The 27434-nt window shown below is 63.2% G+C and overlaps 10 protein-coding genes across 10 annotated transcripts in view; 5 read left to right on the top strand and 5 right to left on the bottom strand.

Annotated features, from left to right (window-relative positions):
• Positions 1 to 186: 186 nt before the first annotated feature.
• On the bottom strand, positions 187 to 1335 carry F751_6217 (hypothetical protein; the record flags this gene model as incomplete). The annotated part of the gene is made up of 4 exons (XM_011400660.1): positions 187 to 372; positions 500 to 714; positions 819 to 967; positions 1076 to 1335. 4 exons carry the CDS (start codon positions 1333 to 1335, stop codon positions 187 to 189), a joined length of 810 nt encoding a protein of 269 aa, XP_011398962.1.
• Positions 1336 to 2387: 1052 nt separating this feature from the next.
• On the top strand, positions 2388 to 2802 carry F751_6216 (Monothiol glutaredoxin-S15, mitochondrial; the record flags this gene model as incomplete). The annotated part of the gene is made up of 2 exons (XM_011400659.1): positions 2388 to 2504; positions 2689 to 2802. 2 exons carry the CDS (start codon positions 2388 to 2390, stop codon positions 2800 to 2802), a joined length of 231 nt encoding a protein of 76 aa, XP_011398961.1.
• A 208-nt stretch (positions 2803 to 3010) lies between these two features.
• Positions 3011 to 4458, bottom strand: F751_6215 (Derlin-1; the record flags this gene model as incomplete). The annotated part of the gene is made up of 5 exons (XM_011400658.1): positions 3011 to 3131; positions 3520 to 3837; positions 3992 to 4065; positions 4161 to 4311; positions 4424 to 4458. The coding sequence occupies 5 exons, from the start codon at positions 4456 to 4458 to the stop codon at positions 3011 to 3013; spliced, it is 699 nt and encodes a 232-aa protein (XP_011398960.1).
• A 1495-nt stretch (positions 4459 to 5953) lies between these two features.
• F751_6214 (hypothetical protein) lies at positions 5954 to 7822 on the top strand (the record flags this gene model as incomplete). Its single annotated transcript, XM_011400657.1, has 5 exons — positions 5954 to 6262; positions 6439 to 6501; positions 6745 to 6956; positions 7207 to 7527; positions 7720 to 7822. The coding sequence occupies 5 exons, from the start codon at positions 5954 to 5956 to the stop codon at positions 7820 to 7822; spliced, it is 1008 nt and encodes a 335-aa protein (XP_011398959.1).
• A 527-nt stretch (positions 7823 to 8349) lies between these two features.
• F751_6213 (Lysine-specific histone demethylase 1-like protein 1) lies at positions 8350 to 12414 on the bottom strand (the record flags this gene model as incomplete). Its single annotated transcript, XM_011400656.1, has 7 exons — positions 8350 to 9273; positions 9522 to 9754; positions 9930 to 10623; positions 10840 to 11016; positions 11244 to 11449; positions 11663 to 11870; positions 12124 to 12414. 7 exons carry the CDS (start codon positions 12412 to 12414, stop codon positions 8350 to 8352), a joined length of 2733 nt encoding a protein of 910 aa, XP_011398958.1.
• Positions 12415 to 13007: 593 nt separating this feature from the next.
• Positions 13008 to 13193, bottom strand: F751_6212 (hypothetical protein; the record flags this gene model as incomplete). The annotated part of the gene is made up of 1 exon (XM_011400655.1): positions 13008 to 13193. One exon carries the CDS (start codon positions 13191 to 13193, stop codon positions 13008 to 13010), a length of 186 nt encoding a protein of 61 aa, XP_011398957.1.
• A 250-nt stretch (positions 13194 to 13443) lies between these two features.
• F751_6211 (DDB1- and CUL4-associated factor 13) lies at positions 13444 to 15265 on the top strand (the record flags this gene model as incomplete). The annotated part of the gene is made up of 3 exons (XM_011400654.1): positions 13444 to 13585; positions 13759 to 14834; positions 15134 to 15265. The coding sequence occupies 3 exons, from the start codon at positions 13444 to 13446 to the stop codon at positions 15263 to 15265; spliced, it is 1350 nt and encodes a 449-aa protein (XP_011398956.1).
• A 255-nt stretch (positions 15266 to 15520) lies between these two features.
• Positions 15521 to 18437, bottom strand: F751_6210 (cAMP-dependent protein kinase catalytic subunit alpha; the record flags this gene model as incomplete). Its single annotated transcript, XM_011400653.1, has 11 exons — positions 15521 to 15628; positions 15736 to 15831; positions 16008 to 16073; positions 16325 to 16451; positions 16576 to 16749; positions 16898 to 16995; positions 17153 to 17207; positions 17324 to 17412; positions 17522 to 17662; positions 17767 to 18148; positions 18301 to 18437. 11 exons carry the CDS (start codon positions 18435 to 18437, stop codon positions 15521 to 15523), a joined length of 1473 nt encoding a protein of 490 aa, XP_011398955.1.
• A 1666-nt stretch (positions 18438 to 20103) lies between these two features.
• On the top strand, positions 20104 to 21484 carry F751_6209 (Prostaglandin E synthase 2; the record flags this gene model as incomplete). Its single annotated transcript, XM_011400652.1, has 3 exons — positions 20104 to 20229; positions 20479 to 21003; positions 21278 to 21484. 3 exons carry the CDS (start codon positions 20104 to 20106, stop codon positions 21482 to 21484), a joined length of 858 nt encoding a protein of 285 aa, XP_011398954.1.
• A 1247-nt stretch (positions 21485 to 22731) lies between these two features.
• F751_6208 (Serine/threonine-protein kinase Aurora-3) overlaps positions 22732 to 27434 on the top strand; it is a gene marked incomplete at both ends in the record, with an annotated part of 10294 nt that continues 5591 nt past the window's right edge. Inside the window, one exon of the mRNA XM_011400651.1 lies at positions 22732 to 22971. Within this exon, the coding sequence (XP_011398953.1) occupies positions 22732 to 22971 (240 nt within the window). The remainder of the gene's footprint in view (positions 22972 to 27434) is intronic.

The following is a 27434-nucleotide window of genomic DNA, read 5'->3' as shown; positions in this document are numbered from 1 at the left end:
GCCCAGCCAGGTTACTAACTTGGTTGGTGGAGCCTCAAGCCCAAGCCATTCCACGACACTGCTGGACAGACTCCCACCCCCCCCCTGGTGCGCTCTGCCTGCTCAGTCTCATGTAGCTTCCACACTGGGTTTTGCAAATCACCATCACCTTCCACGCCCAAGGGTGTGCATGCCCTACGCATGCATCTACGCTGGGTTGATCCCTCTCTTGAGGGCGTCCCAGTCGAAATCTCGGGACCGCGCTTTCCTGGGGTCGGAGTGCAGGGCTATCGCTTTCTCGGCCAGTTTTGCAAGCGCTGGGTCCCGCGCGAGGAGGGGCCGATACCGAGCCAAAAGCAGCCGCGCGAGCGGGAAGAGCTTCTTCTGTACCGACTGCGCAGACAAAGGGGAGCCGGGGCTGCCTTGGCACTTGAAGCTGGGGCTCAAGGGGCATTGCAGACCCAGCGAACAACCCGCCTACGACGAGTCAAACCCGCCTCAAAACATTGCCTACGCCTACCGTGATGAACATCTCAATGAAGTGGACCAAGGGAATGTCGGGCGCCCTATCAACTGGGAAGACGAAGCCCCAGAATGACAGGCCCTCGTTCAGTGCATTCAATGGCTCCTCGTTATAGAAGCTCCAATCTGTCGCGGCATACGTCAGCACGATGCGGGACCAGGCCATCAGGGTCTCCTCTCGTAGGCCCTTGTCCTCCAGAGCCGCGAGCATGGCTGCGGCAGGGGGGGGGTGGTCGGTGAACTCGCGCTCGCGGCGCCGGCAGCGCTCTGCCGCGGACCCCACCGGATCTAACCCACGCTCCTCACCCCCGCCCCACCCCTGTACAGCAGCTCCGGTGAGAATCCCTTGGCAAAGTGGCTCAGCGCCAGGCCGACCCGATTGGGTCGGGCGCGCAGCAGCAGCGGGCCGATGCTGAGCTGTGCTGTTAACCAGCACCTGATGCCGTTTTCGTCCTCCACCGGGTAGCTGGGCGGGGCGCGGGGCAGGGAGGGTCTTGATCACATGGGGGAGGAACGCCAGCCGGGGGCACATGCCACCCGTCCCCGGCAGCCCACCGTCCTGTGCCTGGCTCACCCTACTTCATGCAGGTAGCGTTCTGCTTCGAGCATCCTGTCCAGGAGCATCAGGGCTTCCGCGTCCGAGTCAACGAGGTCCGCATAGTTGTTCCAGAATTCCATGAAGCGATGTGCTATTCTAGGAGTCACCGGGACCTCTTCCTCCATGAATGCCTGGATCAGCATTTTTATCAGCTCGTCGGCATTGGCCAAGTTGCGATCACGCAGCTGGCTCGTGATGGCTGCCTGGGAGTGGTGTGAAGAAAGTGAACAGCGCATCAGGTCCGAACAGGCAGCCACACCAAGGGAGCTGAGCATGGCCAACTTCGACACCCCTTGCTCTGGGCCCCAAGCTCACCTCCAGGTGTTGGTAGGCGGCATCTGGCTGGCCCCGGCTCTTGAGGCGATGATATTTGGTCTTGACCCTTTGCATCGCCTCGTAGGAAGCTCCTTCCTGAGCCCCGCTCATGGTGTGGTTCTTCTTTCCTTCGTATGCGACACCACTGTTCGCAGCTCGTCGACACCGATCAGTGGTCGTTCGCGTACCCTTTGTGGCAACTCCACCTCGTCAGACAGATCAGGTCAACTTTGGGGGGGCATCCAAAGGTGATGTTCTCTGAGTGGTCATTCAGATGATGATCTGTAGAGCGAGAGTGTGCGCATTGGTATGCCAATCGTGTCGGGTGAGCGTGCTCATTTTGCACCATGCGGGCCATGCTGGGGTCCAGTTCCTTTCTAAGCCATGCTTCGCATTAGGAGCGTTGGAGGAAGAGTCGATATGCGTGCATGAATCGGCCATTACATTCCATAAATTCTGGACCGAACTCGTGACATAACCTGCTCAGTTTGTATAAGGCAGCATGGCGTCCATAAGCTTACTACTTCGGTCCAGTCGTGCCTTCCCAGCAGGCTCGACTCTGCGCCCAATCTACGCAGCATATACAGGTGTACAAAGGAAGAATGATTGAACTCGGTCGGTACCCATATGAAGCTGCTGCCGTTGTCGAGCGCCGTGGACCAAGCCATCTCCTCGTTGTCTACTGTGCACAGGGCGACCACTGTCCTTCAGCACCGACACTCACGAGGACTTCCAGCCACAGACGAAGGGTGATGCTTCCAAATCTGTGGCGGAGCAGATCAAGGAAGACGTCACAAAGCATGTCGTTTTCATATACATGAAGGCGAGCATTGTCGTATGGGTGGAGGGCAAGGCTCGTATGTGTACTCTCACGTACCTTCACAGGTCGACGAGCTGCCGACCTGACCGCCTGCCATCTTGTCCCAATCACATACAGGGCCAGCCTGAGCGCCCCATGTGCGGATTCAGCAACATGGCCTGCCGCATCCTGGATCTGCACAGTGTCCCATATGGCAGCCGGGATGTTCTGTCCGACCCTGACCTCCGGGAAGGCATCAAGCAATTCACACACTGGCCCACCATTCCTCAGGTTGTTGGTTGTAGTAGGAAGCAGGAATTGGTCGGCCTGGCCATGCTTGTTGCACTGCAGCGTTGCGAGCTTGTGGGCATCACCAGGCTGGCCAGTCCTTGCCAGGCCCGCACTGGTCTGAGTTGCAGGTCTGTGCCACTCTACTCTTACACCCTTCTGAACCATTGCCCCTCCTGGCACGCAGATCTTTGTCAAGGGCGAGTTCATCGGCGGCAGCGACATCCTGTACCAGATGCATCAGAGTGGGGAGCTGGAGACCCAGCTGAAGGAGGCTGCAGGTGTATCGCCAGCATCCTGATGCCTGCGCTTCCCTGCAAGACTCATATGGCACAGCCGGTGTTGACACCTTCATGCAGCCATGCAAGGACCCCAGTGTCCCTTGTCTGTAAGGCTGCGGTCCGCAGCAAACACGTAGGCACAGGTGCTTGAGGACCAGTTTGGCAGAGCAACCATGACAGCTGCTGCCTTCGCATGGCCAGTCAAGAGGCACTGCTGCGAAGCACCTCTCAGCCAGCCAGTCGTCGTCCAGAGCCCGTGAAAGCACGGAAAGCGTGGTCGCTGGGGTTGACCGGGTTGACCTGCTGGATGGGAACTGCGCCCAGGCCCCACCTGCTGATGGCTCGGGCGCTGCATGGTGTGCAGAGGGTTTTGGGGGGCGAAGTCACTTGAGGGAGTTTGCAGTCCGAACATGCAAGGGATGTCACAGCATGTGGTACCCAGAACCTGCTCAGTCTCCACAGAGATGTGCCACTCACAGCCATTGCGGCGTTTGAATTATGTGCCGGCCAGAGGTCAGGGGATAGACCTCAGTGAGGAAGTAGTACCTGTGGCAATTCAACGGGAAGTCCAGAGGGGAGGGAGGGATGAGATAGCGCCGTGCTCTTCGGCAAGGCAGCTGGATAATCAGCCCTCAAGCGGCGGCTTCAGGCCGGGACACGCCTGCACCAGGCTTGAACACTCTCAAGCCATGCTGCCATGGGCCATTCTCCCCTCCCCTTCAGCCCCACTGTCTCACAGGTGTCCCGCCGCGATGCCGAGCAGCGGGGCCGCCACAGACTGGCCCTGGAGCAGGTCCATGGCCACGAAGACCCCCGGCAGGTAGAGGCCTGGCAGGGTGAGCAAGCCCATGAAGGAGACCTGGGCGGTGGGGTTGGCCCTGCTCCAGGCGTAGACCAGCATGTAGAGGAGGGACAGGCCATGGAAGCCGATGCGGGCGGGGGGAAGGGCCAGGTCCAGCAGGAGCAGGGAGGCCATGCCGAAGAGGAGCATGGTGGCCGCGTCGGCCGCGCTGTGCGCAAACTTGGCGCGCTCGTACTGCCCACCGTACTGTACTCTGTGGGGGTCGATTACGTGGAGGGGGCCGGGGGATGGTGATGCGCGGCCTGGCTTGCTACCGCAATGCCGGGGCATCAAAGGAGTGAGCACAAAGCGCAGATTTCTCCTCCCCTCTTTCCCCCACTCCCAAAGCACAGAAGTCATGAACTCACAGCCAGATCAGGCGGATGAGGTAGCCAAAGCTGGGCGAGCCAATGAAGGTGAAGTTGAGGAGCAGGCGCCAGACCTGGGGCAGGTGGGGAGGGGGGTGCATGAATGCGCTGCGGCCTGCAGGACCCCGGGCATGGGCATGTGCTTGGCGGCGCGGCGCACCGTCCTCACCTGGGGCGGGACCCGGAGGAGGTAGTGCCAGTCCAGGTACATGTGGGTGTAGGGCAGCACGCCCACCAGCGCGCCCAGTCCGGTGACAAGGAAGCAGGTGAGGAGGAGGCGCGTCATGGGTGGGAGCCCCCAGTAGAAGGCGGCCGGGCCCCTGGCGTGAGGGGTGGTTTAGTGGGAGGGAGGGGATGGGTGACTCTGGCGAACAGCACACACAGCACCTGCGCGTGTGAGAGGCGAGGCAGCTTCAACGTCGCGATGCGCACCCATCATTGATCCCTGCGAATGCACGGGGCGGCATGGCTCCACTTCGTCCCGAGGCTACGCCGCGAAGCAACGGAGGGAGGGACTGCTAGGAGTGTTTCCACAGGCAGGATCGCAGAATGGGCCTGTCTATTCGATTCTGATCTGACCAAGATTAAAAAACCACCGTTCTGTTCCTTGTGCTGCCTGTCATGCGTGAAAATTTTCTGTCGTTGATCGAAGGCGCGCAACGAGGGCGCGCGGCTATCGAGGAAAAGGGTGCGCTGCCATCCCCCAATGAGGCGCCTCAATACAACGCGTGTAGACACGTTTTTACGCGTCGCCTCACGGTGGACCCTTCAGTTACCGATTTCTTCTCCCACAGACATGTAGTGGAGCACCCCTGAGGTTTTGGCACTCTGCGTTGTGCACATCGTACTTGCATAGCCCTGAAAGATACCAAATCAGCCTTTCGCATACATTCGAAAAGTCACGCGCTTTTTTAGGAGGGTGGATGAGGTGGTGTCCAAGAGCCCGTGGACAAGCCGGCCCAGGCGTCAGCTGGTACAAGCCCATGTAGGGCTTTCACTGCAGACCATCAGGGGCGCGCGTCACACTTTCAAGCTCAGTGTGGGGGTCCGTACACTACTTGCATGTTTAGAGCTGGAGTTTCGGCCCATTGTCGTGTGGGTTGTCCGGCGTCCGAGCCTTGTCGCGTTGCCGCAGTGCACGTGACCGTTCGGTCGACCGCGGCACAACCATGCCCGGGGCCATGACTCCCTGCGACAAACCGTAGACGATGTTTGAACGGGCTCTTGGAAGCCTCAGTACATTATCGTGTGATTCACCGGGGGAACCCACCTTCGTGAAAGTGGGTGGCAGGGTTCATGCTCTGCACCGCGCTAGGGAATATTGAAAAAACCCTGAAAGAATACGCCCGACCAGGCGTGCGTGCGTGGATAGATTCCTCTCTTCGCGCCGCATCTTTTCGGCCGCCCGCATGCAATGGTGTCAATCCATATAGTAGTAACTGGATCCGACTCGTTGATACCATACAACCGAGGTGCGTTGGCTGGTTCGGATTCCGCCACGTTTTCGTTTTGCCTGCACCTTGCAAAACAACACATCCGAATATCCACATCCACAGCGGATCACGGGTGTATTCCACACCTTTTACCGCGTACTTCTTGTTCCTGCGAAGCATTCACGGCCCCTTGCCGACCGACTATCCACGGCTGACCGCCGAGTGGAACAGTAGGGCACCGACCGAGTCGCCGTCGCGTAGCCCACCCGAGGCCCGCCCGACCCACATGACGAGCCTCGATATGGCCACGGTATGCATGCAGGAGGCATCAAGCTGCCGTGCGGCCTCGTACGCCGCTTTTGCTGGTGCACTGGGTTCCGGCACCTTCGGCATGACAGCCAACCCTCCGTGACGGGGGTTTTGCATGTACCAGAACGAGCGTGGGCGAGAGGCGGGTCTCCCACTCCTGCCCCTGCCGTCGAGACATTATCCCTCGACATCGAGTCTCACGTTGCCGTTCCCGCCCACGATGTTACAGAAGGAGGCCGTGGAATTGCTGGCGGGGTGCTTCGCGCCCCAGCGGTCGGCCCCGCTGGGGGCCTGTGTCACCTCCAACCAACCTTCCCGCGAGCTGGAGCCCCGAGACGAGCCATGCGCCAAGGAGCTCGAGGTCGAAGGTTCCAACATTCACCCCGTCCTGCAACTGGGGTGGGCCCCCCTCTGCACGGTGGTCTGCAATGGCCTCTATGGCGAGTTCCTGGGCGGCCATGACAAGGACCTCTACATCCGCTGCATCTCATCCGGGTACGAAGACCTGCCCGACACCGACATTGGCACGGTGAGGGAGCAGATTGATGGCTGGGACCTTTTAGCTTTCGGGGACGTGGTGGCGGTTGGCAGTCAGACTCCGCCATTGATGGCAGGCCCTGGCAAGGAGCCGTGACTCGGCATGGCAGGATGGTCATTCCAAACCAATGGCTCCACACACACACACACCTCGACTTTTTACTCTAGGGTGGGCGCATCATGACGTGCAGCCAGTTTGAGCGGGTGGCCGGCAGGGAGCTCAGCAAGAAGGTGGGCGAGGGTGCTGCAGCCACGCTTGGGGCCGCCGTCTCAGGGATGCGCGTGTGCAGGGTCCTTGCAGCACCCGCCACTGCCATCTAGGGTCTTGTACAAAGCAGGGGTTCTGCCAGCAAGAAGGATACCTCGTTAATGGGCGGCATCATGCCTGGCAGACCATGCGCACTCCCTACCAGGCACCGCTGACCATGTTCATGCTCAGGCCTCCCTTCCCCTTCTACACCCCTCCTTTCACAGTGGAAGGAGTCGATCCACGTGGTGGGCTGCGGCGAGGGCTCCCGCGCCACGCTCCTGTCTTGGCTCAAGTGCGCGGCCGAGGCGCGCTTCGGCGCCGGCGTGGTGGGCGAGGACGTGTGCGTCTGCTGGACCAGCGACGGCAAGCTGCATCGCGGCCGCATCACGGGGTACAGCCGCGACTCTGGAAAGCACCGTGTGGCCTACAGCGAGAAGTGCGTGGAGGACCTGCACCTCCCCGTGGAGCTGGTGCGGCTGGGGGGGCGGGCGCGGCCTCGGCGCGGCCTCGCCCCCGGCCTCGCCGGCGGGCGGGAGGGGGGCCAGGGGGGAGGCCTCGCTGCGCCACCTCAGCAGCGGCGAGTCCGCCTCCAGCTCCTTCCGCAGCGGGGCGGGGGCCGGGGCTCCGGGGCTTGGCGAGGCAGGCGGGCAGGCGCCGGCCGCGGGCCCGGCGCCACAAGTCGTGAGGGCGGCCAAGCGCGCGCGCACCGGCTACGGCGCGAGGCCGGAGGAGGACGCCGAGGAGCGGCCCGGTTGGTCGCCGGAGCCGGCGACGACCCCAGACAGGGGCCACGCGCTGCCAGCGCCGCCGGCGCTGCAGCTCCGCGGCAGGGATGAGGCGGGCGTCATGTGCGCCTGGATGCACCGCCTGGCGGTGGTGCTGGAGCGGGCAGCGGAGGGCTCGGGGAGGAAGGGGCCGTCAGTGCCCGCCGCGTTCCAGGCACTGCTGGCGCTCAGCGCGCATAGCGAGCGGGTGGTGCGGGGCCTCTTCGAGGCCTTGCTGGCCAGGTGGGGGGGTAAGGATGGTCTGGGGGTGGTGGCGTGGAGGGCTTGCTGGGCCGACGGGGGAAGGCGGGCATGGTGGGCGGTTTTGCCTCTCCTGGTATGCACGGAGTCCTTACAGGGAAGGGGTTCCTTGGGGCTGCCAAGCGCAAATGCGGTGCTTCGACCTCAACCCGCACCCTGTCCCAACCTCTGCAGGCTCCAGGGCTGCGCAGACCAGACGCTGGAAAGCACGGCCAGGCAGCTGCTGGGCATCATGGAGGCCGCCGTGCAGCTGGAGATGGCGGGGCGGGGGAGGTGATGCTCCCAGCAAGATGAGCGGGCCTGGAGCATCCAAACCGCCCCTTCTGCATTCCTTCCTCGGCACATCCCGGCTCGCTCCCCTGATCCCTTCACACTCTCCTTCCTGCTACTAGAGACCCTTGCTCCCTCAGTCTTGTGAGTGACCCCCCTTTGCTCCTGCGTGCCGACCATGCCCAGCATTGCGCAGCAACATCCCCGCAGTTTTGGTGCCTCCGATGGACAGCGTTGGGCCCTTTGCTGCCCCAACTCCCTGAGAACTTTGCACTGCATGAGATATCGTGAGTGATATCCTCCAGCGAGGTACAGACGGGCACGGCAGAGGGTTTTGTGGGGGGGGGGGCGGCAGTGCAGGTGGACACCCCAGCGCCAGATCCAGCCGTACGCGGGGCTCCTGGCTCGGGCCGTGGCCCTCAGCAGGGCGCCGAGCGCCTGGACACCGGCCCGGTCCAGCCCTCATGCCAGGAAGCAGCGGGGCCTCGGCCCCCGCCTGCGCCCCGGTCCAGCACACCACGCTCGGCCAGCGCCCTATGTCCGCGCCGCCACCGCCGCCTCCAGCTCCACGAGCCAGGCCGCGTGGTGCGGCTGGAAGCCGGCGCGCTGCAGCGGGTCGGTCCCCGGCCCGGCCAGCCAGAGGCTCAGCCGCGCCGCGTCGCCCCCAGGGCAGTCCGCCAGGTCCTCCACGCGGGCCGTGGACAGCACGCTGTGGATGGCCAGGGGGCGGGGCCCCGCCCGGCCCTCCACCCACCACGTCAGCAGGCTCTGGGCGCGGGGGCCGTGCATGGCGGTGAAGTGGCCAAACTCCAGGTCTGGGGGGTGGAGCGCGAGCACGCGCTCCACGCGAGCCAGGTCTTCCTCCCAGGCAGGCGGGGCCTGGCTGCGGGCCGCCCGCATGGGTGCGGGGGCGGGCGAGGCCGCCGGCTCCGAGGCGCGCGCGGGCGAGGCCGCCTGCCGGGACGCAGGGTTGGGCGGCGCCTTGGCGGGGCGCGCCTCGACGGGCGGGGCCTCGGCGGGCGGGGCCTCGCCGTGACGTGTGCGCTCCAGGATGGCCTGAACGAGGGTCGCCGGGGCGGGGCAGGGCTGACCGGGGGGCGCGCGTGCGCCGTCTGATTGGGCGGAGGGCGCCCGTGCGCCGCCGGCTCCGACGGGGGGCGCACCTGCGTGATGGACCCATGCGGCTGCCGCGCCCGCGTCCTCTGCCCACGCGTCCGCTGCCGCTGAGTCCTCTGCTCGCGCACGCGCAAATCGATGCGACGGCACGGGCACCGAGTGAGGCGGGGCGGGCTTCCCGACGGCCTCCTCCTCCTTCAGAGGCGGCGAGCAGGTGGCTAGGCCCAGGGCTAGGCGCTGAGCGCAGGCGTGGACGTTGGCGGCGCAGGCGAAGCCGGAGATGAGGGCGCCGTGCATCGTGGCGGGGTACTTGCGGTTGGTCGCCTCGCCCGAGAAGAACACCTTCGGGTATCAAGCCAGGCGGGAGGGAGGGATGGTGAGCAGGGGGGAGAGAGATGAGATTGCGCAGCCGTGGCGGCTGGAAGACTCTGTGCCCAGTGCAGCGGGGCTGGGTCCGGGGCTGGAGGTGGCCCTCCGCGGTAGCTAAGAAGCTGCTGTGCAGCCGCCTCTACCCCCATCAGATGACCAAACCAGCTCCGCACCCGCCTTCCCCTCCCCTCCCCGCCCACCGCCCACTGCCCCAGTCTCACCCTCCCCCCCAGGTTCTCCGCCAGGACGTCATAGTCGGCGCCGCCCAGCGCGCCGACAGAGAGGGAGGAGTAGGAGCCGCGGCACATGGGGTCGGAGCCCCAGCGCGTGACCCCGGCCTGGAGGGGTGCCGGGACGCGAATGCCCCGCGGCTCAAACAGCGCGCGCAGCGTGCCCATGACTCGCGAGGTGGCCACCGTGGCGGTCAGCGTCTCGTACTCAGCTGCGGCGGCACCTGTGGGGGAGGGATTTGGAGGGGGGATTTGAGGCGCGAGAACAGGGCTGGGGTGGAGGGATACCGGGCGACGTCAGGGAGTGCTTGATATTTAGAACCCTGGGCACCATGTTGATGATCAGCCAGGCCCCCATGTAGGTGAGGCCACCTCCCTTGGGTGGCCCCATCGATGCACCTGCCACGAGGGCGACCAGGACGGCGCCGCCGGACAGCACGTCGGCGGAGTAGAAGAGGAAGGAGTCGCCGCGGTGGTCGGGGGAGGGCGTGGCGCGGCCAAACATGTCCAGCTCCCCGCCCCAGAACGCGTGGGGGAAGAGGAGGACCACCTTGTTCAGCGTCCCAAAGTTGATGCGCGCCACCGCGCCCAGCTTGCGCGGCGTCAGCGCCGGCCTGAACTCCACATCCCCGGCCTTCAGGCAGCCCAGGGGCACGGTGACCACGGCGGCATCCGCCCGGAAGGTGTGCCGCGGCGTGTGCACCTCCACCCCCCGCGCCCCGTAGTGCACGGCGCGGGCGGGGGAGTCGTAGTAGATCACCAGGTCGCGGGCCAGCTCGCGCACCCAGCGCGCGTTGCCGCCGGGGACAAAGGTGTGCGCACCGGGCAGCTCGTTGGGGTCGTCCTGGTCCCAGTGGCGCAGGGACAGGCTGTCCAGCCGCTCCGAGTTGGCAAACTCCAGGTTGGCCAGGTGCCACTCGAACAGCTGCCGCGCCTGGGCCAGGTCTGCGGCCGAGGCCAGTCCCAGGCGGGGCAGGTGCTCGGTCCACAGGGCCTCCAAGGTCTGGCCCAGGGGCTGGTCGCCGCCGGCGGCGGCCAGCCGCTCCCGGATCTGGTGGCACTCGTCCAGCAGGAAGTTGTGGTGGGCCTCCACCTTGGGGGTTGACAAGGTATGGGGGTCCGAGTGAGGGTGGAAGAGGGAATGCATGTCCCACATCGCATGCGTGGAAGGCATGGAGAGCTGTCTTCCCACCCGCCTGTCCTCTCCAGGAACAGAGACCCACCACCAGTCCGGCTCGAGGATAGTCCCAGGCATGCCGGGCAGGGGTGACTCTCCATCCGATGAAAGTCTCTGGCTGTCCCCACTGACCTTTTCGTCGAGGGTTTTATTGGCCTCCACCCCCCCTTCGAGGTAGATCGGTGTGTGCGTGCGGATGGTCGCCATGGGGATGCCCAGCTGCGTGGCGATGATGGCCGCTGGGTTGCCATCCACCCCCGTGATGATGGAGGCGCCCAGCTCCCCAACCGCCGCCACACCGCCGGGACCCTGCAAGCAGGCGGAAGAGGGGGGCTCGCCCTCCGTCGGGAGGAGGCACGGCGGTGCGTCGCGCCATCGCCCATGCTCCAGAGCAGTGGACCTCCAGGCGTGGATGGAAACAAAGGCAGATGTCACCGTCCAGGTCCACTCCATCCGCCAGCCTTTGCACTTTCAGCGTGGACACCAGGAACTTGCCACTCCGGCGCCCACCCTCCTGCACCACCGACCCCGCTCACCTCCAGGCGCAGAGTATGCACGCGGCCGCCGGGCCTGTTGCGGCCCTCCAGAACCACCACCCGGTAGCCAAAGGTGCGCAGCTGCCGGGCAGCTGCCAGCCCTGCACACCCCGCGCCGATCACCACCACGGACCCGCGCGCGTCGGTGGTGGCCCGCATGCGCGCAGACACCGCCGGCGACACGCCAAAGTTGATGTAGCCCTTGACTGCGATGACCGTGGGAAAGGTGACGGAAGGCATTGGGTGTTTGGGGTTGTCAGGCCATGGAGAGAGACAGGGGAATGTCCCCTATGTCAATCAGTCGCAATGGCAAAGAGGTGTTTTCCAGCCATCACCCCTCCAGAGTTCCACCATCCCTCCCCCACCCCCTGGGCCTCTTCAGCCTCATGAACACAGTCACTACAATCGCCAAAGCCTACGTGTGAGGAATTTCCAGGCTAGCAGGGCCGCTGCTCGCTCAGGTTCTGCAACGCTGGCCACCACCGATTCCTGGTCACAGTAGCGCCCAACATTTTTCCTCCAGCGATTGAGGATGCGGTTGCGCAGGCGCACATACAGCGTCCTGTTCATGCCGGGGGGCAGGATCCCTTGCTCCTCCTCTGACAGCCCAGTGGCATTCAGTCCGGCCTGGCATGGCACAGAGGATGGAGAAGGGATGAAACTGGAATGGCTCAGGCTCGGCAGAGGACTGCCAAATGGCCTATGCTGCACATGATTTGAGCCTTGCACCGTGGCTCTGCTGCACACCCTTCACTCGATCGCCTCCCAGTGAGCACACCATACCAAACATTCAGTCATATACCCCCCTGTGGGCCAGGGTATCACCCAGCCACCCTCGATCACTGCAACACCACTCCGCCACCCAGCACCAGACACTCACCGACCAGGCCGTGTCTCCCCGGCGCCCGCTGGGCCCCTCCCCCATGCGCTCCGAGTCGGAGTCCACCTCCGTGCTGCCCCCGCTGCTGCTGCTGCTGGCGGACTCCGACCCGCTGCTGCTGCTCTCGCTGGAGGAGGAGGAGGACAGCGTGCTCAGGTGCAGCACCGCCAGCGACTGGGCGGCGGCGGTGCGTCGCCGCTTGGGGCGGTCGTCGGACTCCGGCCCGGGCAGGGTTCCCATGCCCAGGCGCGAGGGCGTGCGTTTGGGCTGGGCGACGGCCGAGGGCGCCATGGGGTCTGAGCACCGCCGGCCTGGAGCCGCAGCAGGAAGCTGGATTGGCCGCTCTAGGGACGGAGGGAAGGGTTCTGGGACCGGAGGACGGCAGACGGGGGTGGATCGGTATTTCGACGGTCCCCGGTGACAAGCGGGCGGGTCGAGTGTATGGGAAGTAATGAAGTGATTTCAAGTTTCCGAGGAAGGCCGGAACTCGGCAGAGCGAGGCATGTTGAGCTTCCCTGTGATTGAGGGGTGAAGATAGTGATGAATTGCAGACTGTGGAGGGGGAGGCATTGTTTTCTTGTGCAATGAATGCAGGAGCCGAAGTGGGCGAAAGCCTGGCCCTCGGTAGATTCAGGACTCGGAATGGCAGCCTCTTGAATGAAGCGCAATGAGCAAGCAGCTCCCACACCCGACCAAGCGCTCCCTATACTCTCAACATGGCCAACATTTGATGGCTTGGCCTCGTTCTGCCGGCGCTGAGGAGTATTCGGCCCGAATCGTCAAGACACCCACAATTATAACTCACCCAGCACCCCAGTCCTCTTCTCAGCTCCTTTCCTGGGGTCTTGCACGGCATGCACGAGTCCGAGGGGTTGATCTTGGCTTCAAATGGAAACTCGGCCCGACCTCCAAGCAATCACAGAACCGTATCGATTGTCTGTGTTTGGAATGAAGGGGGTGGCAACATACCTTGGAAAGCACGAAGATCCACCGTACTCGCGCCCTGACGACCAGGCGCCATTCGGCTTGCACTTCTGCCACCAGGGTGTAGTAAGCCCTTGCATGTACATTCATACCTCTGGTATATGTGGCACAAAAGTATATAGCGAAGTGTTCTTCTCGCCTGCTCCTGGAATGCTATCACTGCATTTCACCGTTACATATCGGCTTGCCCCCGCGAGGCTTCTGAGCTTGCTGCCGAAGGATAAGCGAATTTAGAGGCTCATCGGTCTGAATTCCGACCTGGCGTCCGCTACCTGCTCCTCGTGACGCGCAGCAGTCGGGCCGTCGAGGAGGAGACCCCAGGGCGTGCGGCAGGCGATGAAGGTGAAGGTAATCAACAGGAGCGAGGAGGCGTGCACCCGCACCCGGTCGCAGGATGTCCTCAAGGTGCACCGCAACCTCGACCCGGCCCTGCACCCCTTTGAGAAGGCCAAGGAGTACACGAGGGCCCTGAATGCCGGTGAGGACCTTCGTGGGGTGGTGTTGGAGGAGGATGCTGAGACTGGAATGTGGACTTCCCATCACCTTTGCCTTCCCAAGGTCACTCCCCATGAGCGTCTACGCACCCTGGCTGACCTCTCGTCCCCCCCCCATTCCGAAACAACACTCGACATCACCACCCCGACCCTGCAGCCAAGCTGGACCGGCTGTTTGCGCGCCCCTTCCTGGCGGCCTTCCCCCACACCGACGGCATCACCTGCCTCGCCCGCTCCCCCGCCCGCCTCAACTGCCTGCTGTCCGGCACCGCCGACGGCGAGGTCCGGCTCTGGGACGTGGCCGCGCGGCGCTGCCTGCGCCGCCTGGTGGGCCACGCCGGCGCCGTCACCGGCGTGGCGGTGGCCCCCTCCGGCGACGTCGCCGTGTCCGCCGGCGCCGACGGCACCGCCCGCCTCTGGCGCGTGCCCTTCGCGCCCTTCGCCGGCGGGCCCGTGGAGCGCGACGCCTCGCCGGTGCTGCAGTGGACCGCGCGCGGCGGCCTGCGCGGCGTGGACCACCACTGGGCGCGCTCCCAGTTCGCCACCGCGGGCGTCGGTGTCTGTGTGTGGGACCACGCGCGCTCTGACCCGGTGCACGCCTTTGAGTGGGGCGCCGACACGGTGGCCTCGGTGCGCTTCAACCCCGCGGAGCCCGACCTGCTGGCCTCCGTCGGCGGCGACCGCTCCGTCGCGCTGTACGACCTGCGCTCCGCCACCCCCCTGCGCAAGCTGGTCATGCAGACCAAGTCCAACGCGCTGGCCTGGAACCCCATGGAGGCCTTCCACTTCACGCTGGCCTCCGACGACTGCAACCTGTACACCTATGACATGCGGCGCCTGGATGTCGCGCGCTGCGTGCACCAGGACTTTGTGTCCGCGGTGATGGACGTGGACTACTCGCCCACGGGCCGCGAGTTCGTGGCCGGCGGCTACGACCGCTCCCTCCGCATCTTCGCCAAGCACGGCGGGCACTCGCGCGAGGTGTACACCACCAAGCGCCAGCAGCGCGTGTTTGCGGTGCGCTTCTCGGGGGACGGCACCTACGTCTTCTCGGGGTCGGACGACATGAACGTGCGCGTGTGGAAGGCGCAGGCCTCCCAGCAGCTGGGCGTGACGCTGCCGCGAGAGCGCCAGAAGGCGGCCTACGGCGCCGCGCTCATCGAGCGACACAAGCACCTGCCGGAGGTGCGGAGGGTGGTCGGCAACCGACGCACCCCCACGGCCATCTACAAGGTATGGGGGGAGTACTGTATTGTGGGGAGGAGGGGGGTAAAAGGACTGGGGAGAGGCTGGAGATTGGCTGGGATAGAGGGAGTGCATGTGTCACCTGTGATGGACGGACGTGCTCAAGGGGAGAAGGGGCAACAGTGTGCGGATGGCCGCTGGGGCGCCACGGGCGCGACCCCATCGCAGCACGCCTCGGCGCTGCCGCTTGCGCTGCCGACGCGGCCATCGGGCGCTGTCACAACCTGCGCGGCTACATACAGGCCACCCGGCCGTCGCTCTCACACTCATTCACACCGCCGCCACAGGCCACCAAGACGCGGCGGGCGGTCATGGATGCAGAGCGAAGGAAGCTCAAGAACCGCATCGCGCACAGCAAGCCGGGGAGCGTGGTGGTCAAGCCCGCGCGGCGGCGGAAGATCGTGGAGGAGCTGGAGTGACCGTGGTGCACACGGTGCAAGTCTTGCTGGAGAAAGGACGGCATGACCTGTGGCGTGGGCTGGACCTGGGTCATTACTGGTCCTGGCTCTCTGTCAACACCATCGTGCCGGCGGACCAGGTCCTCATCATGCACCTGGGGTAATTTGTTCAACTGACCATGGCGTCCCCGCTGGCGCGACCCCTACCATGTCGCATGGCGCAATTGCAGGAACTGTCAAGACTCCGAGGCATGGCCTTGCACAGCGCAGGCTGCCTCAAAAGTCGGCAAAGGTGCCCACCGACACGTGGCGTCCACTGCCCAGCAGCTTGTGTGCCACCTCCTGCCCTGCCTCAAAGTGCGCCATGTCCTCTGGGCCTTGAACCTGCGCAGTTGGTCGGTGGGGACTGGGGCTGTGAAGAGTCCTATAATCTGACATAAGCTCACCATCTGTGCAGGTCAGCAGTGACCTGCCAATCAGAGCTTTGTTACCTTTGGGACGAAAGGGGCAGGCATCCTCTGGCTGACGAGGGCCGACCAGTCGAACCCTGCAAACCAGGGATGCTTCCGGATGTCGCTCACTCCTCCCTGGGCAAGCATGGGGGAAGCGGAATAGGATGAGAGGGAAACCGGATGAGGTGGGGTTGAGGATATGTGAAGGAAGAGGGAAGGCACAGGGCTGAGAATTGTGAGCGGTCAAGGGAACTGAACTCAGTGATCTGACGTCCACGGCCTTCCAGACATGGGCAAGGCCAGCCACAGACCTGCACCGTGCCCAGTCGGCGGCTGGGCTGCTTGTTCAGCAAGCGCCTGATGAGGTCCTTGAGGTCCTGTCGAAGGGTGGTTGCAAAAGAATCTGGCTCAGATTGGCCGATGGATGGTTTCAGGGAGAGGCACCTCCATTGTTGGTCAGCATGATCTGTCGCAAGTTGACAAGCTAGTGTTCACTTGCGTGCTTCTATGGGGACAAGATTGGGCTTGTATATGGTGGACACACTGCAGGCTCATGCAGAGGAAGAATGGGACCATGCATCGCTGAGATGGAGGACCACCAAGTCTTGCACAAACTGGCCCCACAAACCTTGCTGAAGTAGGCAGGCATGGTGTAGTTGGCGCTGCAGATGGCTCGGAACATGACTGCCCTCTCCTCCTGGTGGAAGGGAGGGGTCCAGGCCACCATCTCATAGAGGAGGACTCCCAGCGCCCACCTGGCAGTGGGAGGAGGTACATTATTTGACCTTCACACACGAGTCGGGATAATCGGTGCAAAGGGCAGCCAAATGCATGTCAGCACGGGCCCAATGCACACATGCTACCTACCACCCAGCTCACCAGTCCACAGGCAGACCGTGGCCAGACTGCATGAGGATCTCCGGGGCAAGGTATTCGGGGGTGCCACACAGGGTATAACTCCTTGACCCCGGCGCGATTCGCTTGGCAAACCCAAAGTCGGCCAGGCGCAGGTACCCTCGGCCGTCCAGCAGGAGGTTCTCGGGCTTGAGATCCCTGTTCCAATGAATCGTGTACGGGTTTGAGGAGATGCTGCTAGGTTCAGATAAACTCAAATGTGGAGCTGTTCCCAATTGGTCTTTGGATGGAAACACGAGTAAGGTTGAGTCCAGCCTCAGAAACCAATCAAGCCTGGCCCCCTCACCTCCAGGCCACGCCCTTGGAATGCATGTACTCCAGTCCTGCAACCACGCATGCTGCATAGAACCTGGCACTGGACTCTGAGAGTGGATCTGTGCGGTTCTGCAACCGGGATGTTGATGGAAGATGCTTGGTCAGCCGATGAGCAGGGTCAGAGTGCCTGGCCAGCAGTGTGGGAGCATAGCGAGCAGCACCCAGGAGCCTTTGCTTCCCCAGATGCATTGCTGCTGGCACCCTGTATGGTCCCCCTGATCTGCACCTGGAGATAGGTGAAAAACTCTCCGCCCTGCTGAAAGTCCAGGAGCATGTACAGGCTGCACATGGGGATGAGGTGCCAAAAGTCTGTGCATGCAGACCCCTCCATGTGCATGGCATGGCTCTGGCAAGTCTGAACTCATGCTCCCTCCCCTTCCTGCTCCCTCCATCTTACCACTGGCTGTCTTGCAGGGCCGCCGCCATGTTGACCAGGAAAGCCGAGGAAAGGGAGCTCATGATTCCCTTCTCGCGCAGCACATGCATCTGTGTGGAGGGCATACTGGGCACTTGTGCGAGAAGCCGGGGACTGACAGTATCCGCGTGGAGACCCACAGAACTCATTCCGTGGCCCCTCCACCCCCACCAAACCCACCTGCAGTCCCTTTGCCATCACATGGCTCTTCGACAGCACCTTCAGGGCATGCACCCGGCCCCTGCACCTGACCAGCACGACGTAGGCAAAGGCTCCGGTGCCCAGAATTGCGATCCTTTCCAGCTCATGCAGCGCGATGGGCTGGAGAGGAGGAGAGTGGGCGACAGCTGGCGAGCAGAGTTGAGCAGAGAGGGCGCATGGCCTCCTCGCACCTCAGGGGGCCAGCAGGACCATCAGGCACCCACCTCATCCTGCAGAGTCTGCACCAGAGCATGCTTGGCACGGATGAGGTCTGGCTCCGACGGCAGCGGCACGGGCACAGACTTCACCATGGGCCCTGCAGCGTGTGCGGCCTTTCTGGCCGCATGCTGCTCGACTGACTCCCCTTGAAGAGGAGGCGAGTCTCTGCCCTCGCGAACGCCGAGCAGGGGCCCTGCTTCGCCGGCCTGGCCCTCCCGCGTCTGTGCGGGGGCTGGCTGCTGGCCTGGCAGACTCCGCCCCACTCCCCGGCAGACGGCAACCACCATGGCATGCTCGATAGTCCACAGCTTCACGGGCGTTGCTGCCATGACAGTGGCCAGCACCGTCTCACTGAGCATGCCAGACAGGCGAATGTCCCCAAACATGCTGTGTGGCGTTGAGTGGGGGGGTTGGGGATATTTCTAGTGCAGCAGGGACAATGTAAGAGGCAGCAGGAGTGTTTGTTAAGCTAGCTACATTGCTGGTCCTTGGGAAGTAGTTCTCATGCCAGTAAAACATGCTTCAAACATTAAGCTCACCTGCCAGCGCTGCATGTGCGGTGGGAGCCCTCTGCAGAGGGGCCCATCATGGTGCAAATGCCAGACTCCAGCACGAAGAGTGAGGCGTCGTTGCTCTCCCCGGGGGTGACCACCGCCCTTCCTTCAGACATGGACATGGGACCCATTGCGTCGATGACAGCCGAAAGGCTCTCGGGCGTCAGGTCTGGCGCAAGACGGCTGGCCCTGAGCGCTCGTGCTGGGTGGAGGATGCAGAAAAAGTGGGCTTATGGTTTTCAAGTATCTATGTCGACCGGAAGCAGCAAGAGTTTGTGCGCTGCTCCGTGCTCATCAGCCTTCAACAACCCAATCTTCACAAAATCCAGCCAGGCCTCAGAACCATACCCTCCAGTCCCTTGACGCTGGACACACATGTTGACTTTACACCTACAGCCCACCTAACATCTCCCTTGTCCCTGCTGGCTTCGGATGGCTCGGAATGACACTGAAGAGCAGGTTCTGGAGATCCCCAAGCCCAAGCATCGCGAGACGCCTGAGCGGTGTTCCCCCTTCGCTGCGCCGGGCCAGTCTTCGCTCTGCTCCATGAGTTTCAGTGTTGGGAGCCAGGCGCTTGGGGAGGGTGATTGCTCGGCCAACAGCCCGGCCTCTGGCCGCGCAATCATCCGGGGTTGGGGAAGGAGGATCCGGCCTAGGGCATACGGGCCTCGCAGCGGGTGCTCTATGGGGCGGTGGGCTATCCATGGCAGTGTGTTTCGATCCACACACTCCCATGGACTGCTCCTGACGAGGATCCATGGCTACCAAGTCACTCAGCGCGCTGCTGGTCGGCGGTCGTCTCTGTACATGTCAGGCTGTATATGTCGTGCGACGGCCTGGCGGAGTTGGATCAAGGCCGTGATATTAGTGCTAGAAATTTTTTAACGTACATAATATCCATTCTAGCCCCAGAGCGGGCCATTGCATACTATCAAAGTCTCGCAATCCTCCATCGGCAAGTTCTTGGTTATGGCCCCAGTGCACATGCAGGTTCAGGGCAAGGAGCGCCCATCATTGGCGCAGGTGTCGATGATAGCTTAAACTCGAGCGCATAATACGCCCTTGCTATCACATGGAGTATCTACGAGCCCAGCATCGTGCATTCTCCAGCAGAGTCAGCGAGATCATGCGATGCATGACGTGCCCTGTATGCTGGACAGGAACTCACCTGGCTCGAGCCGTTTATATTTGCTTGGATCCACTTCGATACAAACGGAAGATTCTGGAAAGAGCACGGCATATTACGCCATCTTCCCCTCGCCAGTACCCTTGTTGGTGCTCCGTCGCGACGCCCATGCAACGCCTGAGGGCGATAGGGCGCCTGGCGCGCCAGGCACGTTCCGCACTTGATGTGACTCCAGAAATAGATTTAGTAGCCATCAGAGGTTCCAGGTGCGTGGTGCTGTAAGCCGCCAGGCGTCCGTGGATGTTGTGAGGCTGGAATGGTCACAATGTAGCCCCTGCCCTCTGCCACAGGCCCCTGGCCACGGCATGCGCCGGCACAGCAGCGACAGCTGCGCGGTCATCGAAGGGAGCTGCCGCCGCAGCTCTCCTGGTCGGCAGTGCGGCGTCCATCTACTTTGCCATGCCTGCACATGCCCGCGATGAGAGCACAGCGGCAATCAAGGCTCCCAGCCCTGCAGATCCTGTAGGTTTGGACAGAGTTGTGCTGGTCATTCTTCTCTTAATACGTGTCCCTTTCATGGAGACACAACTCTGGTTTGCAAAGGGGCGTGTTCTGTGCGAGCATTACCTCAAAGCTCCAGACTCTAACCCCCTGCACTCCACATGCAGCCACTCGACGTCTACTCGCTGCCGAAGACCCCCCTGCCCCTCCCCGAGAGCATCGTCCTGTATCAGTACGAAGTGTGTCCCTTCTGCTGCAAGGTCAAGGCCTTCCTTGATTACCACAAGGTGCGCGACATGGGTTCAAAGGGCGAGCAGTGCAGTGTTGCTGGGAAAGGGCTGGTACTGATTGGCATTCGCAGCATGCTTGGGTCGCTAGGATTTTCACAGACTAGACGACACCCCCCAGAGTCACACATCCTTGTCTGCAAGCTGGCAATCCCCACTGTTACCTCTTGCTGATGACAAGCTCTGTATGCACCCCGGAATGCCTGGCCGCCCAGACGACCCCACGACCCGGCACCTCCCTCTCCCCAGATCCCCTACGCCTGCGTGGAAGTCAACCCCCTGACCAAGGCGGAGCTGAAGTGGTCAGAGTACAAGAAGGTCCCCGTCGTCGTCATGGACGGCGAGCAGTTCAACGACTCCTCCGCCATCATCTCGCGCCTGAGCGCCAGCGTGGGCCGGGGCGCCGCCACCCCGGCCCCCGCCGCCCCCGGCGGCTGGAGGTCGTGGCTGGGGCAGGGCAGTGCCCCGACGTCCTCCCCGCCCGCCCGCAGCGGCACGCAGGGCTCGTCGGACGAGGAGACATGGCGGCGCTGGGTGGACTCTCGCTTCGTCCGGGTGATCACCGTGAACATCTACCGCAACGCCCGCGAGTCCTGGCAGACGTTTGACTACATCGCGGAGCACGGGAACTTTGGGTGGGTGCAGCGAGAGGCTGCGCGCGTGGCGGGGGCGGGCATGATGTGGGCCCTCAGCGGGCGGCTGAAGAAGAAGTACGGCATCGACGGTGACTCGCGCAAGGAGCTGTATGCGGTGAGCGAGCCTGGGCTGACGTCGGTGTGCAGGCAGGGCTGCGAAGTTTTTTAATGTCTCTGCTGCGCTGTAGGGGTCGCTGACACAGCACATTTAGAACCAGGGATCGTCTGCGTCTTGGTGTTTGGTTCTTGTGTTTGATGCTCCCATGTTTTGCATGCCATTGGGCCCCTGTCTCGCACCCAGCCTTTGACACATACAAGCTGTTGCCATGCCAATCCCTCCGCAAGCGACAAGGGTCGCAAGTACCAATCTACCTCAACATGCAACCTCTCTCCCAACCGCCCTGCCCCTTCAGGACGCAGAGTACTGGGTCCGTGGGTTGCAGGGGCGCACATTCCACGGTGGCGACGCTCCAGACCTGGCGGACCTGGCAGTTTTTGGAGTCATTCGCGCGGTGGCTGGGACCGACACGTTCAATGATCTCATGCACGGGACCAAGATTGGCACCTGGTATGAAGCAATGTTCAAGGCAGTGGGTGGGAGTGCCCGCCGCCATGCCTGAGATGCGGCACCTGCGCCGGCTCGGCCAGGCAGCGCACCTCTGCAGCCTTCACTAGTCAGCCTGTTGTGAAGAGTAAAAATGAATACCCCCGTTTCCTTGTAATGAAGAATGACTTTGCAACCTTCGTGGGACCACCCTGATCAATACTGCGTTGGCAAAAATGGTGCAGGGCCCCTGCTTAGCACGTCTTCCCCCCTCGGGGAATCCGCATCGCATCAAGGCGAGCCTGGGGAAGAGGAGTGGTCAGCTGCCGTGCATGGCTGCAAATTTCCCACAAAAAACTGGAGATCCTCGCTGAGTCATGCTCATCACGCACACGTCCTCACCAGATATCCGTACGGCGACACATCCGGTAGGTCGCACATCGCGCGCTCATACGTGGCAATTCCGCCATGATTCTAGGCCTGGTGGCCAAATTCCTCCACTCACTAATCCTGAACCCTGATAAAGAGAAGGAAGCTGGGACGAGGATGCGGGACAAGATGGAACCCTTGCTCCCAGCGGAGTTATCACGGCCCCGAGCCATCGATTGCCCCCACATGGGCAACTGCACGAAATCACGTGCGTCCAACTGCTTCGACGCGGCACCTGCTGCTTCCTCCCAGGTCATGCCATACACAAGGGGACTCATCCCATTTTCCACCCTATACTCTTATCATGTAGGCACGATGTGTATGGCGGACACCAGCCTTCGCCGCCGTGCAAGCGCTGCACATGCCGACACCTACCCGCGACTTAAGACCCTGCACCGGGGTGGAAACTCGGTGGTGTACCGGGCCCAATCCCCAGCCGGCGGCACTCTGGTGGCCAAGCGGTATCACATCCATGCCATGTGCTCTCGAGAGCTTGGAGCCATGCGTCGGGAGGTGAGGCTGGCGAGTATCTCGTCGGACTGGCATGCAGGGGCAGGCGGCCACCACAAGGGACCCAATACTTGGATCGACCCCTCTCGCCCTGGGCCCCCGCAGATGCGATTGCTGAGGCTATCTCAGGATGTTCCGGGAGTCGTAAGACTGCTGGACCAGCACGAGACTGCCCTGACGGCCTGCATGATCATGGTGAGCAGGGGTCGGGGCCCCCGACCATCCACCCGGGCGATGCCCGGTGACGGGAACGGTGTGCTAGTACCATCTGCGCTTGGTGGGGCACGCAGGGGCCCGGTCCACGCCTACCTATATTCATTCGTCACCGACCGGCTCCATGCCCGCGAATCGCAGGAGGATTGCGACGGAGGTGATCTGTACAACATGATGAGGTTTGGGGACGCCCTGTCGGCCGACTGGGTGGCTTCCACGGTGGTCAAGCCCCTGCTCCGGATTCTGGCTTCCCTCCACGCCACCTCCATCATCCACCGCGACATTAAGCCCGAGAACCTGCTGCTGGATGCAAGGGGAAGTCTCAAACTGGCAGACTTTGGGCTGTCCATCGACCAGCGCGAGGAGATTCCCTTCCTCCGCGCCGGCACCCTGGACTACATGGCACCCGAGGTGGGATGAGGTGGTTGGAGCCTGGTGCCAGAACCTCCTGCCCGAGCAACTCTCCTTGGCCTTGGACTGATTCAAATTCCTGATCACATGCAATTAAACACGCCAGAAGTCACATCTCGATGCACAGGTGGTCCGGGGTCGCAGCACGGCCAGCAGCCAGCTGTGGGAGGGCCCGGAGACATCGCTGGCGGAACTGGAAGCAGCAGGCATCGCGCCCTACGACGAGAAGGTGGACGTCTGGGCCGTGGGCGTCCTCGCCTATGAGCTGGTGGTGGGCCAGGCCCCCTTTTTCTCCCCCAGCGAGCAGCGCACGATGGAGAACATCCGGGCGGCCAGGGCACCCCACATCCCGCTGCGCCTGGCGGGGACGCCCTGGGCTGACTTTGTGGCCACCGCCCTTGCCCCCAACTCCACCGAGCGGCCCTCCGCGGCGCGCCTGCTGGACCATGCCTGGCTGGCAGGGGAGGGGCCCGAGGAGGCGAGGGGCGAGGGCATCGATCGCCCGCCAGAGACGCTACAGCCTCCAAAGTCACGGGAGGTGGAGGCGGAGGGGAAGCTGCACGCCGAGCAACCCTCCTCGCCCCGGACACCTGTGCGGAGGGACGCCTCTGCGCGATCTCGGCCGGTGCTGCACCTGACGGCAAGCTGCCAGCAGCACAGCAGGGCAGCCGCCGTCAGCGCTCCGCCGCCTTGTCACCGGCCAACCAGAATGGAGCGACCAGACTGCGGTGTGCTGAGCAATACCATAGCACCCCTCAAAGGTAAACTCACACATCCCTCTTCTGCACGAACCCCAGCCCACCCTCAACACCAGGCAACAGCCATGCCAAGGCGTGCCTGAGCAACCCACGCAACCTCATTCCCGATATGTCTCATCAGTAGGTCGATGTTCTGTCTGGTTGAATCTCTGCACAAGAATCCCCTCTCATTTAATCCGTAACCTGTGGTCGTCCAGATCCCAGCCGTCCTGCCTTGGAGCCTGCTCACCCAGCCCCTTCTTCCACTGTGCATCCAGTCCAACCCAGTCCTGCATTGCTCCAGTCTCGCGAGTGTCCGTGGTGCCAATGCTGGTGCTCTTTCACTACATTCCTGATCGGTCCCCAGTTGTAACATTGTTGCAAGGCTTCAGTCACCTGCTGCAGAGGCTCTTGAGTGAAAAGAAAGTGCTGTGGGAATAGCTGAGACTGTGTGTTCTGCAACACTGCTGTGATACATGGTGCCAGGCAAGATCCTTTGCCTGTCGCCTCCATGGAAGCTTCACAACATATCCTCACCGCATGAGGGCATTATGTCGGACACCTCCCATGGTTTCATTCCCCAAAATCTTGTGTAAGTTAACAACCTCGTGAAGTTTGGCAGCCCCTCACCAAAATTGCATTAACCGCAGCAATCTGCCAGTTGATAGCTCTAGTGTACGTTGAGATCCTGCTTCAACAATCATCTTGACGAACCATCGATTCCCCAGGTGCGAGAGCGCGCCACTTTGAAATTTTCAAATGAGACCCGGCGGATCAAGACCCGCGACATCGGAAGCATGCCTCTCATGACCCGGACGCATGCGTGCCGCCTTGGCATCAACATGCTTGTAATTACTCAGACGCGCAGGTACCACACAGTGTGACGTTCTCCTGCCTTGCCTCCGCAATGGCTCGGACACGGACTCGGAGTGCAGCAGTACATTACGAAGAGAGCAGCGATGAGTGAGTTGGCATGCGGGTGATGTGGTGAGAATCTCAATGAGACATGAGCATTGACACCTCTCACGATGTCGTGCAGGTCGGGCAGCTCTGGCAGCGAGGCCGAGCAGCAGGTGTACTCACCAGCCCCGGGCAGTCGGTCCAAGGTGAGGCACCTGCACGTGTGCGCGAGGTGCGCAGAGGTGCTCAGGATAGACTTCATGATTTCAAACGATGCAATCTTGCACTATGCAGACCAGGGGAGCCCTCGCGCCGTCAGCTCGCCGGCCTGCTGCGCGAGCAGCGGCGCGACAGACGGCAGCCAAGGCGACTGTGGCTCTTGCAGCTGGCTCACTCCTGGGTGCGCGAGAGTGTCATGCAAATGAGCGCTATGGCGGCCCTTCGAGCCAGCTTGCATGCTCTTGAAGCAAGAATGTGTCCAATCCAATGCTGGTCCCCATGCCCTCTCCATGCACCCTTTGCAGAAGCTGTCCGACAGCCCAGTGCTGCCGCAGATGCTGCTCGGGATTGGACCACTCGGTATACAGCAGACCGCAGAACGGCCACGGCAGAGCTGCTCAACTTCCTGCTCCAGGTAGCGACCTGCTGCACATGGCCTCGTGCTCAAATAGTCCTTCCCAGGAAGACAAACGCACTGGTCAACTGCCTGCTGCCAGGGCACAGGTTTCCCTCACCGCATACAGCCACCCCCCACGACAGGCATGTGGCGTGTTCGGCGTCAACCTGACGGTGCAGGACGTTGAGCAGGGGTCTGCCGATGACACTCGCAAGCGAGCGGACGACACCGCCATGCAGGTGCGGCATGGGAAGGATGTGGGTCCTCAGGCCACACATGTTTGTGTGCAGCTCCGATGACGTCCAGCATGGAAACTGCATGACGATGAATGCGTGGCTGGTATGGAGACAGCAAGGGACCCACCACGCACCCATCCCCCTCGCAGCTCGGTCTCAGCCCCCAGTTCCAGGCCAAGGGGCAGCGTGCATTCCGTGCGTCATACCTGGAGTTCTGGTCGGCCCTGGTCCGAGAGGTGTGTGGCACGACTGATTCCCCAGGCCTGAAGCCGGGACCCGCATGAGCCAGGGGAATCGCAGCGACCAGCTTCCGCATGATTCATCGCAGCGCCAGAGTGTCAGGGTGCATGCCGCAGGGTTGTGCCACCTGGCTCCTGGCTGGCCTCTTGATTCTGTGAGGCAGTGTGGGCCGGACCCCCCCCCACCCCCCAAGAAAAGAATCCCTCGCCCTCCTTTCCTCCTATAGTCGGGGGCCAAGGCCCAGCTCTTCGACCAGTACCTCATGGACCACATCACTGCCCTCGTCATCTCCCTCAACACGTGCGCTGTTCGTCGCCCCGGGTGCTTGGCAGGCTGCTCGGGTGTGCACGCCTGGTGCAGTTGACTGCGAGGCCAGGCATGACGCTGGCCTGTGCTGCGGCCGGTGCGGCCGCTGTGTGTCGCAGTCCCATGCCCCGAACCCCTGGCCTGCCCTGTCTGATGACCCATGCCCCCTCCCGCGGGCCCCACCACTCCGCAGCTCCGCGGTGCGTGAGTTCCGCCAGGTGGCCACGCTGACGGCCGTGCAGCTGGTGAGCAGCTGCCTCCAGGTTAACGCCGTGCTGGCGGGGGAGCGGGACACGGCGCAGGGCCAGGCGGACGCCGAGGCGAGGAGGAGGGGCCCGGCGGCGGCGGGGGCGGCGCAGCGCGCCGCCGCCTTCCGCCGCGCCGCCGGCGCCGCGCACTCCCGCGTCGGCGAGCTGGCGGCGTACTGCGATGCCCTCTTCCAGGGCGTCTTTGCGCACCGCTTCAGGTGACGCGTGGGGTGTGGCGCGTCCTGGTGGGGAAGTCTGCGCGGTGCCGCACAGAGGGGCTGCCGCGACGGCCGCCCACCCTCGCGCCCGTCCACCTCCCCGCACCTCTCTTCCATCCACCCACGCCTCTTTATGCAGCTTTGGCACCCCTCCCCGTCAGATCCCAATACCTCCCCCTCCCCCCCCCCCCCGCAGGGATGTGTGCCCGGCGGTGCGGTCCACGACGGTGGCCGGGGTGGGGGCCTGGGCTCTGCTGGCCCCCGCCACCTACATGACCGACACCTACCTCAAGTACGTGGCCTGGGCGCTGTCGGACCGCGACGCCGCGGTCCGGGCCACGGCCCTCGAACCAGCTTCCGCAGCTTCCGCATGATTCATCGCAGCGCCAGAGTGTCAGGGTGCATGCCGCAGGGTTGTGCCACCTGGCTCCTGGCTGGCCTGTGAGGCAGTTGAGGCAGTGTGGGCCGGACCCCCCCCCACCCCCCAAGAAAAGAATCCCTCGCCCTCCTTTCCTCCTATAGTCGGGGGCCAAGGCCCAGCTCTTCGACCAGTACCTCATGGACCACATCACTGCCCTCGTCATCTCCCTCAACACGTGCGCTGTTCGTCGCCCCGGGTGCTTGGCAGGCTGCTCGGGTGTGCACGCCTGGTGCAGTTGACTGCGAGGCCAGGCATGACGCTGGCCTGTGCTGCGGCCGGTGCGGCCGCTGTGTGTCGCAGTCCCATGCCCCGAACCCCTGGCCTGCCCTGTCTGATGACCCATGCCCCCTCCCGCGGGCCCCACCACTCCGCAGCTCCGCGGTGCGTGAGTTCCGCCAGGTGGCCACGCTGACGGCCGTGCAGCTGGTGAGCAGCTGCCTCCAGGTTAACGCCGTGCTGGCGGGGGAGCGGGACACGGCGCAGGGCCAGGCGGACGCCGAGGCGAGGAGGAGGGGCCCGGCGGCGGCGGGGGCGGCGCAGC

This window comes from Auxenochlorella protothecoides, assembly GCF_000733215.1.
Source record: "Auxenochlorella protothecoides strain 0710 unplaced genomic scaffold scaffold85, whole genome shotgun sequence".
NCBI lineage: Eukaryota > Viridiplantae > Chlorophyta > Trebouxiophyceae > Chlorellales > Chlorellaceae > Auxenochlorella > Auxenochlorella protothecoides.
The sequence above is the reverse complement of the archived record's forward strand: the minus strand, read 5'-3'. Positions and strand labels throughout refer to the sequence as shown.